The 18,011-nt window shown below is 42.2% G+C and overlaps 1 protein-coding gene across 7 annotated transcripts in view; it reads left to right on the plus strand.

Annotated features, from left to right (window-relative positions):
* MAST2 (microtubule associated serine/threonine kinase 2) overlaps positions 1-18,011 on the plus strand; it is a 216,102-nt gene that overhangs the window by 22,425 nt on the left and 175,666 nt on the right. For 3 of the 7 annotated variants that reach the window (XM_053985489.1, XM_053985495.1, XM_053985490.1), the window contains exon 1: positions 9,000-9,279. The exons of 3 other annotated variants lie outside the window; for them this stretch is intronic. In XM_053985489.1, the coding sequence (XP_053841464.1) occupies positions 9,112-9,279 (168 nt within the window). In that variant the 5' untranslated portion in view covers positions 9,000-9,111. Of the gene's footprint in view, positions 1-8,999; positions 9,280-9,499; positions 9,553-18,011 lie in introns of those variants that run through there. One more of the 7 variants, XM_053985494.1, reaches the window with a different exon arrangement.

The raw sequence follows: 18,011 nt of genomic DNA on the forward strand, positions 1-18,011 counted from the left end.
GATCCCTTCAAAATCTGCTGCTGTTCACCCTGGTTGCTCTGCCTGTTTCATATGTACTTTACAACCAGTCTCACAAGCACTACAAGAAATGGTTGATTCTACCACTGTTAGTGGCCCCTGATGGGATTTCATTGGGAAACCTGCTTTCTGCAAAGAGCATTTGCATCTAAACATAAACCAATGGTTAAGGTAGATGTGGTGATGATAAATGGTTGCACTCATTTTCACAGGTTGTCTTGCTGTACTGTAAAGACCGGCACCCCTCAGTACCTTGCAATTATTAATATGCATAAGGAAAACAGCATCTGTTGGTTTTGTGTTTTAAATAGAACACTGATTTGTCAGAAAATAATCTGAGGCCATTATCTACTAATGTTTTTTTTTTGAAAATACAATCATTGGCACAGTAGAAGTGTGCTATGAGTCTCAGTGTGCAAAAGCACAAGCACGATAATAAAGCAATCTCTACAAGCTGTAAGCACTGATTCCTATTCTAGCTCTAGTAAATGCCTCAAGGTGAAAATCTTGCTGGCCTAAAAAGAGCCTTTTCCAGATCAGTGGAAACTGAGCAATTTTCATGTTCCAGAATGAATTTAATTAAGGCAAGTTTAGAGAATGAATTTAATTAAAGCAAGTTTAAAAAGGCATAAAGTAACTATAGGAGAAAATGAAGTAAATCTACTGGCTTATTACCCATGCTTTCACCTCATGTGGCTTGATCTAGTGTTGGCTGAAACTCACGGGGCTCCTTGCTGCTTTGCAAAGTAAAGGATTGGTGCGTGCTGCTCAGCACTCAGATCTGTGTAGTCATATGAAATAAAGAACAAGGTATAATAGGAACATTGACTTTCAACCCTGTGAGGAGTGGACGGGCTGGCCAGCCTGGTGAAAAGCCCAGAAACAGTCCATGCTCTGCTCCTTCTTGCTTGGTTTGTGAGAAATACATGGACACTGGTGAGGTGTCAGCATGCCAGGAGGTTCTTGTAATGCCTCTGCTCACTGAATTGGCATACAAATTATATTAAGCTATAGGAAACTGGGATCGCTTTCAGCCTTTGAGTATGAGCCAAATGGGACCGCTTGCTGGGAGATTAGGCAGAGTTTCTAGCAGCAGGAAGGAAAATTGTCATATGTTTGTGATTTCCCAGACTTGGCTTTGGTTAGCAGTACATGTAAGCAGGCTCAGGCTAAGGAGCTTTTAGTGATGTTGGCTATACATCATCTCCTGAGAAGTGAATCTCAATTCTTCTTTTGTAAAAGTATTCTCTGCCAATTGCTTTGTCTGATGTCTTATACTGGGAAATTTGTTAAAGGAATTTTCTTACCTCTTCCTATACTTGAAGGAGTCATTTACCTTCATTTGTTAAAATTTAACTTATTTTAAAGACTACTACTGCCATTTCATTTTAACTTTAATATCAGTACCCTGTAACTTTTATTAATCTCTTCAGAAACCTAGAGTGAAAGCATGGATGATGTTGAAGTATTGCCACAGACAACAATTCAGGCACCACAACAATAAATTATTATAATGTGATGATCTAATTGATAGTGGCCAATGGTGTTAGCAAACCCACAAACACTGCTACACTAGGTCTCAAGAGTCATCTACCTGAGCAATTTCCTTCTGGCAAGAGCCACTGGCAGAAAATTAGGGAAAAAAAAGTTTAAAAAATAGAGTTTCTCATTTCCCAGCTTCTGGCAATCAGTTTAGTAACTATGTGACCTGACATCTTGTAACTCAACAGAGTGATTCCTGCTTTGTGAGTCAGATCTCTCTAATGACTGCAGGAAGCTTTTGTGCTTTTATATTCTTGGTAACTCTGCAAAGCCGATGTGGTTTAGGGAAAGATTGTTTGTGCTTCCAACCAGTGACAATTGCCAGATCCATTTCACTTCTTGGCACCCTGAAAGTGTAACAACAGTGTGACTGGAGGGAGACTGAGTTTCAGGAGTGTAAATTAGAGCATTTGGCCTGTTACAGCTTTATTAGACATGGCAATGTCTGCTAATGAAATTAATCTGTTTGTTCCTCATGTCTCAGTGTGAGTCTCCATGCTCAGAGGTTGGAAGTGTTTTTCTTGTTAACTGTAACAAAAAAATGTAATTAGGAGAACAGGTTGTTGTCTAATTTAGTGAAGTTCCTTTAAATGCAAAACTGCATTTAAAGTTGCAACAATAAGATGTTTTTTGATGATCAGTGAAGTACATAACCTGGCCTTTCATTACATTAGACTTTATAACTGAGAGCTTTTCTTCACAGGTCCTGGTTGAATGTATCATGTCACAAGTCAAGCTGAATGCCAGGGGAGACACTCCAGATGGACTCAGTCTGGCACTTCTTACTCTGGAGAAAAACAGCAGAGGTCAAATCTTAATGCTACTGAATTTGAGGTGTGATTTGTTTCAGTTCACTGATAGGATTTCTCCAATTTTTTTTTTCTTGGTATAAGGAATACATCACAGAACAAAGTAAGGCTTATTTGTTTTATTTGAGTACACAAATGTTGCTGAGCTAGTTCTCCAACAGGGCGCAGGAATGAAAAAAGCACCAGTAATTTTATATCATGAAGACAGTGAGTCAGCGATGGATAAAAAAGCAGATATTTTAATGAATGGTAGGTTTAAAAAGGAATCACAACCCAAACCAACAAAATTAGAATTGTAAAAATGTCATTTTAAGCCCCATGTTAGGCTTTTCAAAATTAAAGGGGACAAAACCCTACTTATTTCAGCTTATTACTGAGTTGAAAGCACCTCTTGAAAGGATAACAGAACGCTCTTCCTTTGCCCTAGTCTTTCATTTGCCTTTCACATTCTGCTATTCTGTTACTGTGGGGTTTCTTGAACCACTAACAACTACTGTTAGTTTTTCTGCAAAGAAGGGTTTGGATACCTCCTGACTGGTGTGAAGGGGACTTTCACAAGTGAAAAAGAAAATCTGTGTCCAATTTGACCTATACTCCAGAAATAACCAGCTGCAATCATGCTTTGAATTTAGACCATTAATATTTAAACTGAATTTTCTACATCAGTTATGTAGAAATCACTTATGAGTGATGAATTTCCTCTTAGGGGAATAGCAATACATTTTGAAAAAAATTTACACTTGTATTATGGGTAGTTATTTGAATAGAGATAATACCTAGATGTCCCTGCCTAAAGTTGTGATGTAGTGTTTTAAAGTACTTGGTGCCATTATTGGATTCTGGCCACGTCCCACAGTCCCCTCTGTGCCTTGATCCTGTACTACCCCTTTCCCTCCATTGTCCTGGCACAACTCACATGGGATTGTGCACCCAACCAGATGGAGAAAGTGATATAGCAAAAAGAAACCTAGTGCTCCCCTTGCCTCCAGTATTTCTGTGTGAATCAGTTTCAGTTTATAGCACAGCTGAAGAAGAATTTTATTGCTGAAAAGGGTGGTATCACACTGAGAAAGACATGTGAGGGTAGGACTGGCAGTACTTTCAGTCAGAACTGCCAGCCTCTGTGCCCCACTCTGCTGACATTCTGTGCTGTTTTTTTTTTTTTTTTTTTAATTGTTGTGTTGAACACCTTGTAATAAAAATGAAGAGCTGGCAGGTCTATAAAGAAAACAAATAATGCAAGCACAAGGTAACAGTGAGATCATACTGGTCAACATATTAGAAGGCAGTGACTGGAAACCACCAGATGAGTCACTGCTGAGCTTTTCCTGTTGGCATCACCGCAGGGATGAATGTTAAGGAGGACACGTTGTCTCTGATGAATGCCTCCCATACGTGCCATATTAGTCCTAGATAGCTTGACTCATTGTCCTGTGATGATTCTGTGGTTAGAAAATTGACCACAACACTCATGAAACAGGTGTTTTTTTTGTCCAGTACCTTGTTTACATTGTCATCTCTCTCTCTGCACCCCTCAAATGGCTCTGCTCTCTGTTGTATAAACCAAGACTTGATTTTGCTTTCAAATCCTTCCTCAGTTATCTAGGCCCTCTTTGACTGTTCTCTTTCAACACAGACACCTTAAGTCTGTCAAAGTATCCCAGTACCACCCTTCCTATGTCTCTTTCAACATAGACACCTTAAGTCTCTCAAAGTATCCCAGTACCACCCTTCCTATGTCTCTTTCAACATAGACACCTTAAGTCTCTCAAAGTATCCCAGTACCACCCTTCCCAGCACACCTGTTGGATTTCCACAGCTGCTGTTTTGTATTTGTCATCTTCTGTTTGGGAGGCATTTCCTTAAGTAACAGTAGAACCATGTGTAATCCTCCCCTTGGCCCTTCTTAAATCTCATCTTTGTTTGGGTGCCAAAGAGAGGGTGACAACAGTTAGGATCCGAATCCACTCATGCTGGCCAATCTCTCCCCCTTCCTAATGTGCTTCTCTTTTTGGACCTTTCAGAAATACACACAAATATATGTATTTTTGTGCTATGTAATTTGTCCTCTGTTCACAAACAGGGGTAGCAGCCCTACTCTAGCAATTGCTGTACAGTCAAGCCCAAACTGACAGAGAGCAGCACATTCACTGGTCTCTTCCTCTATTTAAAGCTACAATGTGTTTGATGAGCTTTTGTAGCTAAGAAATGCTGTTAATTTAGCTATTGCACTAAGCTCTCCTGATACTTCACAACCATAATTTTTGACTTCTACTACATATTTTCATATTTTTATCTTCTACTTCCTTATCAGATGTAAATATGATACCTAGAACAAGGTTAGAGCAGTGCAAAACTGTCACTTTTGACATACTGCATCACTGCAAACAAGGATACATGTCCTTCGTGGTATATGAAGAAGGAAAACTATTGGAAAGCAAATCATATCCAGTTATGACTGGAATTTTGTTATATCTCGATCTAGTAATTGCCATTCATATGTCTGCTGGTTTACTTCATTAGTCTGTCCCTAAAACAGACTAATAGTAGTAGTTTCCAGTGAAGATGCACTAGAATAATATATGGTATAGTATACTTTAATGGAAAAAAAACTGCTAGTAAGAAAGTTCTTGCTAATCCTCCTTAAGTCAATGCTTAGTTTGTGCCTTGAGGCATGACTGTTTAAAGCCTTCCTGTAAAAAGTCCTCCTGTAACTATGAGTATTTTTATTAATTACACAAATGTCTAAAATGGACCTTTTTGACCCTGGGATGAGTTCAGCTGGTCAGAGCATGGTGCTGATAACACTAAGGTTGTGGGTTAAATTCCCATGTGGGCCATTCACTTCAGAATTGGACTTGATGATCCTTGTGGATCATCCAACCCAGAATATTCTGTGATTCTCAACCACCGGACCTCACTAGATCCATATGATGAGAAATTTTGCCTAGGTTGTGTCAAGGTCCCAGTCTTACTAATTCTCCTGTGTTCTTTTGGAAAATCCTTTGTTTCCTTCTCACCACTTCCCTGGAGCTTGGGGGTGCTGATGGGGAGATGCACTCTGTGGCTGCACTCCTGTGCTATGCAGGCACAGAGTGCATTGCCAGCCTGGCAGGGCTGGGATAGGGATTTTGAACTTTGCTGAACGAAAGGATGTTTCATTCTATAAAGCATAATGGGTTAGTCTCAGTCAAAGCTTTGCCCAGCACATCTTGCTGGCTCCGTGGGACTTTGTTACCTGTATTTTTTATTTTGCTTACAACTGGTATTCTCTAGTTGTATCATGCTTTTTTTTTTTTTTTTTTTTTTTTCTTATGGTGAATGTTGAAGAAAGAATGATGTCACATGCATGGAGTTGGGGAAACAGGCAGGAGTCAGGTGATGATGTGCAGCCTGTTAATTACGTGTCATTACTGACATTCTGTGCAGGTACAGCATCACATGCCGCAGTCCTGTGCCTTCCTCCTGCCTGACTGCACATTGCCAATTGCCAAACATTAGTATTCTGGTGTAAGCCCAGAACTTGTCTGTGAATACCATTAGAACTGGGTCACTAACAGAAGGTGTGTGACAGATTCACATGCAGAACAACCAAAGCCATTTCCTCTGTCTTGTACAGAGCGCAAATACTGAGAGGGAAGGCTGTGTGTACAGTGTGAGTGGAATGGCAAATGACAGGATGCAGTGATAGACTTGTTTGATGGCATTAGTGATGCAGTTCTGCCTTGGAAACAGTGGAAGCAGGTGATCAGCTGGGCTATGTGTGGCACTGATTTTGCCAAATGGTCAAATTTAATAGGGATTCAAATGATTAAGTATTTAATTTTGAAGAGGAAATTCTCTTGCTCAGCAGATTGACTTCTACTATTTAGCATTTTCTATTCTGTTTGGAATAAAGAGGTTTTAACCTCATAGCTTCAGTCTGCATATCTCTCTTCCAGCTCCAGGAATTACTGCTGTAGCTGTGTGCTAAGCAGTCATAAAAATGTTGCAGAGGAATTTGTCATTCTAGAAAATATGGAATGAGTTTGAGTAGACTGTGTTCTGCCTTACCAAAGTCCCTTTAAACCAGCTAGAGAAGAATGGAAGGGATCTTTTCCTGTCAGTATCATTCCAGCTACCTTCTGAATCAGAAGAGCATGCTGGGACCTTTTTTATATGGGAAAAAAAACCAAGGTGGAAACCAGGGAAAGGAAATATCTGGAACTGCAAAGAGAAACTGCATTAGCTGAGTGTGAGCACACAAGCTACACAGACTCTGGTGCCCTGCTCTGTGTTAGTCAGTGTAGATAACATAAGAATCATGCCCTTTATAAACCTTTATTAATTACTGTTCTGTCTCTTTTAGATATGACAAAAGATTTCTGGAGACAAACATCATGAGCCTAGATGTAGCACCACACCATGCTCTGCCTCATTAATCTGTACTCCTTTTCCCTGCCAAGCCTCTCATGATTCGTTCACTTTTATTTAAAGCTGGGAAAAAAAAAGTTCAGAAAACTAGCTCATATGGAAAAGAAAAATCAGGTCACTCAGACTGGTCTGCAGATTCAGGTCATATTCAGTGACATATTTAAATGGAAAAAAAAAAGGGAGAATCAGTAAAATGAGGAGTATTTTTCCTATTCTGTTAATATGAAACCTCACCGTTGTTTCAAAAATATTGGAAAGACATTTTGAGTCCAAAATACTAAACGCAGAAGGAAATGAGCCAGAAGCAAACCAAACACATTCTCTTCACAAATAAAATGTCCTATTAACTCCCAAATGGCTTTTTAATTTGGAGAAATGAAAGATATTAATTTTAAAATTAAAATACAGAACCAGAAGGCAATTATTTGCAATCCTGTTTAAAACTAACAACTGAAGATTTGTTTCTAACATGTTTATTTGTTTAATATGTTAGACAGGTAATGTTATACACATCCTCATTGTGACTTTTCTTCCTGTGTGCATGAATTCCTTTCTGGCACACGAAGCAAACAGGTGTGAGGCAGAGCAAGGTGTCCCACAGGCCATAACCAACAAATAACTAATTGGCATCTATGCTGCAAGAGGGCAAAGATCCAGCCAAATTATGATGAGGCACTGTGCCATCCTAATAGACTCACATTAACAAGGACGCCAAGATTCCATAAATTTGCATTATTTACATTTAGTTAGAGCAGGATTCCCAGCTGGGAAGTTCCACATGGTTGTCCATCCTGATCATATACAATTATGATGGAAAAGACCTCTCTGACTAATCCAGCATCCTGAAATAGTTTTCAGCAAGCATTTAAACATTAATAATTACTTAAAAATGCCCCCACTCTTCTATCTCAATAAATCATAGGGAATATTTTTGTTGTCTTTGTACAAAATGAATAAAAAATTTATCCAATTAGATTTTCTGGTTGAAGATGTATGAGCCTTTTCAGCTTGGTAAAATGGAAAAATGAGTTACTTTTTCTGCAGGAGCAGCAAGATTCCTGACTTGGTAATAGCGAAGAAAAAAACCCAAAACTTCTAAGTTGCTTTTGTGAAAAATGAATACAGAAACTGGTAACTTAAACCCTCAAGAAATAATTTGCAAAGACAAAAATGCCAAGAGGGTGTGAACTATTGAGATGAAACACAAGATGGTGATATTTTCTTACTACTCCTTGAGGTAATGAATCTCTGAATATTTGTCTTTTCTGCTAAGATGGTGAATGACATCTTAATCCACACCCTAAGAAGTGGAGGGGCACAGCTGGTGAACATTCTCCTGCAGCTCGCGGTTCCTGTGGAGGGATGTGGAATGCCCAGAGGTTCTCCACTCGCCTGGGCACTGTGGGCCTGGAGCTGGGATCCCACCGTGTCTTGCTGGAGGAGCTCTGTGGCAATTTTCCAATGTGACTGTCGATGTGTAAAACCACTGGGAAGGTCCTGCACCCACCTGAGATTTTCACGGACAATTAAGAATTTATTGACAGGGAAGCTGGGTTGTGCTGGACATCTGAGCTGATCTCGGATCACAATCATAGGGACAGAATGACGCACAGAAAGCTCTACCTGAATATGAGGAAGAACTTTACTCTCTGGGTGACCACACACTTGTACAGATTGCCCAGAGATTGTGGAGTCTCCCCCCCGGCGATGTTCCAGAGCCGTCTGGATGCCATCCTGTGCCTCGTGCTCTGGGGCCACGGTGGTCCCTTCCAGCCTGAACCGTGCCGTGACTCTGCGATTCTACAATTCTGCCAATCGCAGAATGAGTCAGGCTGGACACAAACGCTGCCCTCCCGCCCGCGCGACACTCCCGCAAGGCATCCTGATCTGACACCTCTCAGCCTGCTCCTGAGAGGCAGCCCTGGCACGGGCGCAGAGGCTGTTCCGCCCGGCAGGGCCAGCGCCGGCCGGGCCAGCCCTACCCGGAGCCCGCCGCGGAGCCTCCCCCGGGGCTTCCGCACCCGCCCGCCCTCAGCGCCCACGAGCCTCGCTCCTCCTCCCGGCCGCGAGCCCGCTGCTCTCGCGATAGCGGGCGGCGGGCGGTGCGCGGGGCGGGGGGGGGGGGCGGCGCCGCGGCGGCCGCGCTCGCTGACAGGCGGCGGGAGCGGGAGCGCGCGGCATGTCCGCGCCCGCGCGCCCCGCGCGCAGGTGCCCGCGGCCGCCCCGCCGCACCGGCGCTCCGTGACCGCCGCCCGCCATGGGGCCCCGGCCGTGCCGCCGCCGCCGCTGAGGAGGAGGAGAAGGAGGAGAAGAAGAAGAACCCGCCGCGATGAGGAAGGGCCGCTCTCGGGGGGACAAAGCGGCGCCGCCGCCGCCGGCGCGGAGGGAGCCCGGGCGGGCGGTGTCCGGCGGAGCGGCGGAGCGCAGAGCCGCCCTGCTGGGGGGCGGCGGCAGGAAGGAGCCGGAGGACGCCCGAGCCGCGGGGGCGCCGGAGCGGGTAAAGCCGGGGCGCGGGGCGGGGGTCGCCGTTGTTATGGAGACGCGCCCCGCGTGGCGGGGCCGGTCCGCGCCCGCCCCGGGCCGGGCGCGCGGCGCTCCGGCGGGGGAGAGCGGCCGGGGGCGCGGGGCGGGAGCGGCGGCGCCCGGCGCGGCGGCAGCCTCCGAGCATCCTCGCACGCTCCGTGCGCTCCCGCAGGTAGATGCCCCCAGAAGAGCGAAGGGTGGGAGCGGTGGCGTGTCCGTGTCGGTGCTGACGGCGTGGCGTGAGCGAGTGAGTGCTGCGGGAGCCGCGGTGCCGGGAGTCTGCCCGCGTGCCGCGGAAGGCGGGGGAGGATGCAGTGAAATCGGGTGTGTGCTGTGTGCTGGCTGGTGTTACTAATCGCAGAGTTCATCTTTCTAGTAACCCTCTGTAGGTCACTCCTAATCGCGATGATAATTATGATGCATTTTCCAGCATTTTAGGTCTTAATTCCAGAAGTGGTTTGTTTAGGAAACACACCGTACCTTTGCAGAGACTTGAAAACGCACAGGCTTGTTACATGTGAGAGTGTGTAAGTTCAGTATGTCCACTTTCATGTCTTTCATATCCACAAAAATAGGATCTACTGATTGGTGCTTTGGATTACAAGGACGAGAGACCAGAGAGACCCTAAACCAAAGTTTAGGATCATCAACACTTTGGTTTTGTAGTCCTAGTTTTACAAGAGATAAAAATGGGAGGTGACACTTTGCAGTGGAAAAATGTAGGTGACAACTCATGCTATTTTTTGTTTATTTGAAGAGAAGGAGAAGGTATCACAAGTGTGAAGATTCCTGGGATGCAGTAATTCATTGCCCTGTTTTGCCATATTTTGGACCAAAGAGAAAGCCTAGGTTCTTTGTCAAAAAGGTGTTTTAAGTTTACGTCATTGTTGCAGATACACAGGTTTATGATATTTAAAAAATAATTTCTTAGTTTTTTTCCCCTAGAAAAGCTGCATCACATTGCCTTCAATTATAGGAGCCTTGGACTTTGACTTTGACTAGTGGTTATCTCTTGAATACAGATTTATCAGACTTGGCCCTTGAAGAGGAGACCTCTATTATTTTATTCTCTAGTGCTTTGTTAAGCCAGGTGGTTAAGAGGGGCTGCTGCTTTTGATGTTTATTCTTTCCTGAAACAGCTAAGGAATGCTACAATCTTTATTCAGGGAAAAAAGTATCTAAAATCAGAAGAGGTCACCCAGTATCTTCCCAGCTGTCTGTGAAATGGGCAGATTTGTAGAGCAACCAAATGCAGCAGCAACGTGTTTGTTGTACTGTTTTGACATATTGTTTATGATATTGACATTGAAATCGAAGGAAATTATTTCCATTCTTGGTAGTGTGAATGAAACTTACGAATCATGCACACAGAACATGCTATGTCTTGAATAATGTATTGAACACTTGGGCAGTTCCACCGAAACAACCCCAGTGCTGCAAGCCAGGGAAGGCTGCAAATTCAGAAGTGTCAGTTTTTGAGATGCACAAGGCTTTTTAATGGGAAATAGTGCCAATTTGTGTTTAACTTGGGCTCTCTGACTAGGACCTGAAGTGACTTGTAAGAACAGATCTTTGTGTGCTGGCAGGTATTCGGTGTGATGGAGGAGTTTTTCAGCTAAAGTTAAGAAAGCTGCTACTCAGCCGTGTGTGAGATACTCCCCAAACTTCTAAGGAGAAGCTCTCATCCCCTTTCCCCTTTTGCCTTTCATTTAAGGTTTTGTAAGTGTGGTAAACAGCTGCAAATAAATGGGTGTGTTGGACAAATGTGACAAACAGTGGTTCTGTCTTTAAATACCAATAATTCAGCTTTTATTTAAATGTTGTGGTTGGTAGTGTGCATGTGGTAAAAAAGGCCTTCTGAGATGCAAAAGACAGTGAGATACTCAATTTTCACTGATCCAGCTTGTAGTTTGACAAGCATTTCCTTTGGGGCCCTTCTGATTTAAGTAGCCCAGTTGTTCCCAAGCCTGTAACGTGCTCTCAACAGTGCCAGTGCAACAGTGTGCACAGCTGCAGCCAACCATTCTGGATTAAATTCAGATCTCTTTGTTTGCTATACATTTGCACAAGTTTGTGGCTGGGAGAGGCCAAGCTACTCCAGTGTTGAAAAAAGTCTTTATCAAACTGTGACTGCAGCAGTTAATCACTGTACTGAGACCTTAAGGCCTTTGAAAATCTGGTTCTTTGCTCTACTTGTAGTTCCGACGTGCACACGATTAATGTTTGCGCTTTCTCGTGCGTTATGCAAGAATTAAGAATGACTGTACTTGGGCACATTAAAGATCCCTCTCGCCCAGTATCCTGCCTCTCCCAGCTGCCAAGAACAGATGCTTGGAGAAGAGTACAGTGTATATTGAGGAAATGCCTCTCCCAGCCTCCAGTAATTTGTGGCTCATAGGTTTCCTGAACCAGAGGTGATATTTGTTTTTAGAGCCCCCAGTGGGTTTTTTCTTCTATGAATTTGTCCAATTAGTGTTTGAAGCCATGTATGCTTGTAGCATCCACAGCATCCTGTGGCTGAGTTGTAGGGCTTAAACACATTTTGTGTGGAAAAAACACTTATTTTTGTTTGCTTTTAAACTTTCTGCCTGCTTGGTTTCATGCCTTGCTTGTTCCTTCTTGTATTGGAAGAGGGTGAAAAGGAGAATCCATGCTATTCTGTGTGCCTTATGGGTTGATGAATTTTTCTTTTATTTACCATCCCTTGCTTGTGACTTTTCCAGAGGCATTTCAGAAGGAAGTTATTCTACCCCTTTCATTGTCCTTGCTGTCTCTTTGCACCTTTTGCAGGAGTGTTCCTGATTGGAGACAGTGATGCAGGAATCCAAGGAACAGGGTTGGGTTACAATAACCAGGACCAGCTACAGTATTTCAGCTTATGCCACCCAGTAAACTTCCATGGCATATTAGGTGTCATTCTCTAATCTTCTGCATGCTTCTTCTAGACAATCTTTAAGCATTGAGTTGGCTCTTCTGTGGGACTATGATAACTTCAGTCACTCTTTTAAGTGGTAATAACTTGTTCAGAATTTGTCATTGTGTCCACATTTTTTGTAATATTACGCATCATTTTACATTTACCTGCTATTTTACAGCCCACTTAAACTGTATCATTAAAGTCTTCTTCAGATCTTTGGACATTGCTTTTGCAATCTTCAGTAACTTAAGCATTGTCAGCAAACTCTGTCACGTAAGTGTCAAACTTCTTTGCTAGATTTTGCTTTAAAATATGGAAGGTTTTGATCCCAGAAAAGATCCATGTGAGACTCCACTGGTGATCCTTCTTTTTTGGAAAAAGGCCAATTGCTCCAACTTATTTCCTGTTCATCAGTCATTAATTCATGACTGAATTGTCCTTCTTACTTCATGACATTTTAGTTTCATTGAGTGAGGGCATCTTTGTCAAACACAGCCCGCTTGGATTTCTGTAAAGGATCAACTTAATCGTTGTATGATTGCTCACTGCATTGAAGGAGAAAAATGGGAAGTTGAGGTGAAAGTGATGGTTGTTTATGAATGACAGTCACCCTCATCCAGAGGCACATTTCAAGCACTAGGCTGTTTCTGTATCATGCTGACATAATTCGTTTTAGTGATATTTATAGTGAAAGATTTGACATGGATCATAGCCAATATTTGTCAGAATTGCTTTTGTTAGCATTTTTTTCTTCAGGTAGAAGACAAAGTCCGCATAGAAAGGATTCTTCTGTTTCTAGAAGAGGTTTGTGATGGAATTATACCAGACCGTGGTTGGTCTGCAGGGGGTAGGTAGCAAATAGCAACTCATTGTATCCTCTGGTATCAAGTGATAACTCAGGCTTTGAAAGAGGTGGATCTTCATGCTGAAGGTAATATGTGTATTTTTTTTTTTTTCCCAAGGGATGTTATAGATGCAAAGGAGGCAATTAAGACTGAACATTATTTAATAGGTAGGCTGGATCCACCTGAGGAAAACACCTGAAATCAGCTAAAGTCTAGGAGAACATTGGAATGGGGCAAAATCATGATCCTTGCTTTTACTTGTCTGTATGGAATGTCTTTGTTATTTTTTTCCATGAGGAGTGGGAGTTAATGTGTCCCTAACAAATCTAAATGTCCTCTTTATCTAAAAGCAGAGGGATGATAAACAGATGTGAGGAAAACTGAAGTATTGTGGCAGGTCTGGTGGGATGGAGGTTGAGAGTCAAAGAGTAAAAATAGAGAATACTGAGCCCTGAGCATCACTGAATGATGTTTTCTGCTCTAAAGGCATGCAGGGAGCTAGGGAGTGCTACCTAGGGGTGCTTGCTTTGAGATGTGAGGGAGGAGAAACAGACTCCATCACTTCTGACAAGCTTCCCACTCTTGCTGTGGGTAGACAGGAAAGGATTTATGAGTAGATTCCATGACTTTGTGCCTTTGTTAGTTAAGAAGAGATAAAGGGGCAAACAGTAGCAGAAACTCAACAAACAGTCTAAGGCTCTGGTGAGGAACTGCCAGTTGTAGAGGTAGGATTTTGGGGTAGATGGTCCATTTGTTGTATATGAAGTTTAACTCAGCTGCTGCTCATGAAGACTTGGACTGAAATGTTGCTAAACCTGAAGGCTCCCCTACTGTGTCTTTTTGTTGTATAGGAAATGTTTGGCGGATGCCAGCAGGAAAAGTGCAAACATAGTACAGGGAAAGGCCAAACACCTCCTTAGTCCAGCTTAGTTTTGTGTTGGAGAGCCCTTTCTGTAGGGCAGTCAGTGCAGTGGGCTGCCTCCAGCTTGCCTGGGGAAGGGAGATCCTGTGTGTTCCTCAGACAGTACATTTAGTAATTTCTGCTTGGATACAAAGTATTTCCTGAGCTTTGAACAAGCTAACTGACTTACAATCAATTCATTTAACAATGACTGTCTCCTGGAACTGTAATGCTACAAACTTTCTGAGAGTGACAAAAATATTCCTTTTTTTCCACGTGTCTTTGAAACTTCATAGATCTTTCTGTCCCAAAGCCAAAATGAAACACTGAGGTTATCCAGTGTGATTTCCCCACATGTGCAGTCTGTGGAGCTTTCCTGAAAGATAAATTAAAACATCTCTCTTAGAAACTGATCTTATCTTAGCATTAGATCATGGTGTGTTTGTCACCTCTTCTGAAAGCTCTGCCAATGTTTAATTATTCCTGCTGTTAGAAAACGAAACGACATCTTACTTCAACGCTTGTTTTGTCTGTAGGCCAACTTTCAGTTGTGGAATATGCCTGTGCTAGCACAGGCAGTAAAAATTCTCTACTATCTGATCTGTTTTCCATGTAGAAGTATTTGAAATGTAAAATTGAGCTTTGGTTGGAACAGAAGACACTGAGTTCTTTTGCTTCTAGAACTCTGTGCTTTTCCCTCTTGATTGTTCTTGGAGTGTTTGCCAAACCCAGGTAATATTCTGGCAGCAGCCTGAGATAGTGTGATCGCAGACAGGCTTCCTCCTTCACTACTTTTGGATACTTGTCTTTTTGCAATTTTGGGGATTGCATTACCACAGTTGGGTGTGTCATATGAGAGAGGGTTTTGTAACATTATGCATGTGTGGATATTTCTCCTTCATCTATGAGTAAAATGCAAATTGGTCCAAGACTACTTATAAACGATAGGTTAGAAAGCTTATTGCTCCTTTCATGTTGTCATTATATTTTGATTCTTTTTTTTTTTTTTTTTTCTTGGAAGGAATAGCAAAGGATCTTTTCCACTGACTTCTCACCCTGTTCTTTTTTGGAAAGCAGTCAGTGACCAGCAGGGAGAAAACTGGCCAAACCCCAGAGTGCTACTCAGATTTATTTTGTCTCCACAACTGCAGAGAAGCTGTTACCATGCTTTCCTTGCTGCGTGGCAAGCCTGGAAACTGAAGAGCTCTTTCTTTTTTCCTAATTAGAACTTCTGTACTTCAAATATACTAAGTGTTTTCTTTTCTTTTCCCTCTAGGTGACATCAGTGCTAGTAAAGGCAGTACCCCTGTTGTGATGAGCTCTGTATGTAGACTGCAGAACAGTTTGGTGTTCTTTGGTTATTTCTACCATGAGTCTTCCCTTTTGATTGACAAGTGAAGAATAAAGTTTTTGGAGTTCATTTGGCACTTTGCTTCTCAGTTTTCTCTACAGCTCTGACTCTCAGGTTGTTGATCACAGCTCTGTTGCAGCTCCCTCAGTCATGGACCCTGTGGGTAACAGCTCACTACACTCAAAGCTGTTCTTTATAACTTCATGTCAAAACCTACAGGCTGGGATGAAACTTAATCTGAAGAAGATGAAGGTTTATTTTCAAAATTCAAGCACATAAACTGAATCAAATGGACTTATTGCTAGCAATGCAGATTGCATTTGCAATCAAGTGTAGTTTTTACTATTCACATTACATATTCTATAAAAGCAAATACAGCTTAATCATAGCCAAATATGTTCTGTAAACATCATTGCCCCTTTTTATTAAAGGAGGGATGGAGTGCTGCTGACTTCTAGACGATCAGGAGCCATCTGTTTATATAAATGCTTACTGCCACCTGTTCTGTGACATGGTTGTTTAGGGTTGATTTTAGGGTAGTTCTGACCTGTGTCTCTTTGGTCAAGGGAGCTAAAGAAAGTTCCTAAGGAGGACATTGGTAAAGACTCCTGAATTACAAGTTGTGATTGGAACTTGCCATTAAAAACTCAGTTACTGTTTGCAGACCTCAAACTTCCTTTGTTGCTGTCTGATTTTTTTTTTTTTTATGGTAGGAAGAAAGCAAAAAAAAAAAAAGTGCTGTTTTCTAATAAAAAGCACAATTCTAGCCTGTGGAGCTTCTAATATGGTTAACCAGAGTCCAGAGTGCATGGTTAGCTGGCAGGCATTCTTACTTATCCTCAGACCTTATTTTCTGAAGTTTATTCCCTTTTCTATGGAGAAATAAAGGAAGTGAAGAAGCCAGGGTGTAGCTGCGGAGGAATCAGATGTTCTCTTGTGACACACGTGGTTCTATCTTTGTTTCCTTCTTGGTCCTTTTTCTGAGGACGCAGGAAAAGAAACCAGAAAGAACAAACCTGTCAGTGCCCCATAGGTGTGTCTCACTGCCTGCCGTAAGCTGATTCTTGTTGATGCCAGAGCTGCTTCTGCCTGACTTCTTCATTAGCCATAGGTTTGCCTTTCTGTGTCCTCATCAAACAGAGATGGCAGCTCCTGGCGAGCTCTTCCTCTGAGTTCACTTGTGTGTTCATACTAATGTTTAACGATGTGGGGTGCTGAAAAAGTGACCGAGGGAAAGTCATCTAAAAGCAGGCAAAGGGGAATAGAATCAAGGGATCAATTCTGTAATGTGCTTATTGGATAATAACAGAATTGAGCCAAAAGATAAATCCAGATGCAGACAAAAGGGATGTGGAGTTAAGTGACCAATTCTGCAATGGGCTTGTTGGGTAAGAGCAGAGTGGCACCAGAGGGCTGATGGCACTTCTCTGGCCTGAGAAAATGGAATCATCACTTCTCTCAAAGTTGAGTATTAATGGACAAATTTCTGTTGTGTAAATCAATAACTAGGTAGGTATTGTATCAGCAGCTTAGATGATTCAGCTCGCCCATGTGAGATTTCGATTTCCTGTCACAAGTGAAGAGTAAGAGCAAATATTGTATTAGCCACATTAATTTCATGTCTTGCATATTAGAATAGCTAAGCAGGCAGTGGAAAGATCCAGTACACTGCATTTCTTGTCCAAAAGTGGAATAGAAGTGAAGGAGCCAAGAGAATTCTTCTATCAGAAGTCCCTGGGTTTGGTGTGGCATGGCTTTTCTTTAGAAAAATTATTAGCCTTAAGGGGAAAGCTGCTGCTACTTACTGTTTGTTACAGAGCACTTGAGGACAACAGTGGGGTGCTGTCCAAGGCTAGGATTAGGCAGCTGCAAAGCACTCAAAGATTTTGGATATATTCCTGACTAGATGCTTTGGGAAACCAAGTAATAGATCCAAGTGTTACTGTGTTGGAGGAATGGGTATGTGTGACTTTACACCTAGCAGTTGACTTCTTGAGCAAGCCCACCTGCCTTCTTGCAGCACAGAGTGTAAATGTTGTCCTGCCTGTGAAGGTAGTTCTTAAGAGTCTTTAGAAGGGGCAATTCTTTATTTTTCTCTGATAGATATTTTTTGCCTGCCATAAGCCAACATATCTTTTGTGCTATAAGAAAGGCAGTGGATTATTGTAGATATGATGATAGGCATTTATTTAAAATAAAAGTTTTTTGAAGTCTTATTTAATTCCTATTAATGGAAGCTGAGTAGCTGAAGCTAATGAAGCAGTGAAGACCACCAGGCTGGTGAACTATTTGAGACTGAACCAAAATGCTTTATCACTCAGCAAGACTTTGTTCCTCAAGAACCACAATAGATAAATGGACAAGTCATATAGAGTCTCAGTGATTTCATTTCCACATCAAATAATGATGTGCTGTGGTTAGTGTATTTTTGTAGTGAAATAGTACTGTTTGAAGCCTGGTGAAAATGCTGCTCTTTGAAGGAAGAAACAGGGACACTCAAAAACTACCTTTGAAACCAGATTTAGAAATTTTTATATTTACGCTTCCTCTAAGCTGTGTCTTTTGAGTTTTTTATTTAACTTAAAGTTAGGTCCCACAAACCCTAAATCTAGTAATCTGTCAGAAGTTATTTTCAAATGTTCTGTTAGAAATACATGTTACAGTGCAGTGAGGGAAGAGGGTTCAAGACTGA

Source organism: Vidua macroura, chromosome 9, assembly GCF_024509145.1.
Source record: "Vidua macroura isolate BioBank_ID:100142 chromosome 9, ASM2450914v1, whole genome shotgun sequence".
Classification (NCBI taxonomy): Eukaryota; Metazoa; Chordata; class Aves; order Passeriformes; family Viduidae; genus Vidua; species Vidua macroura.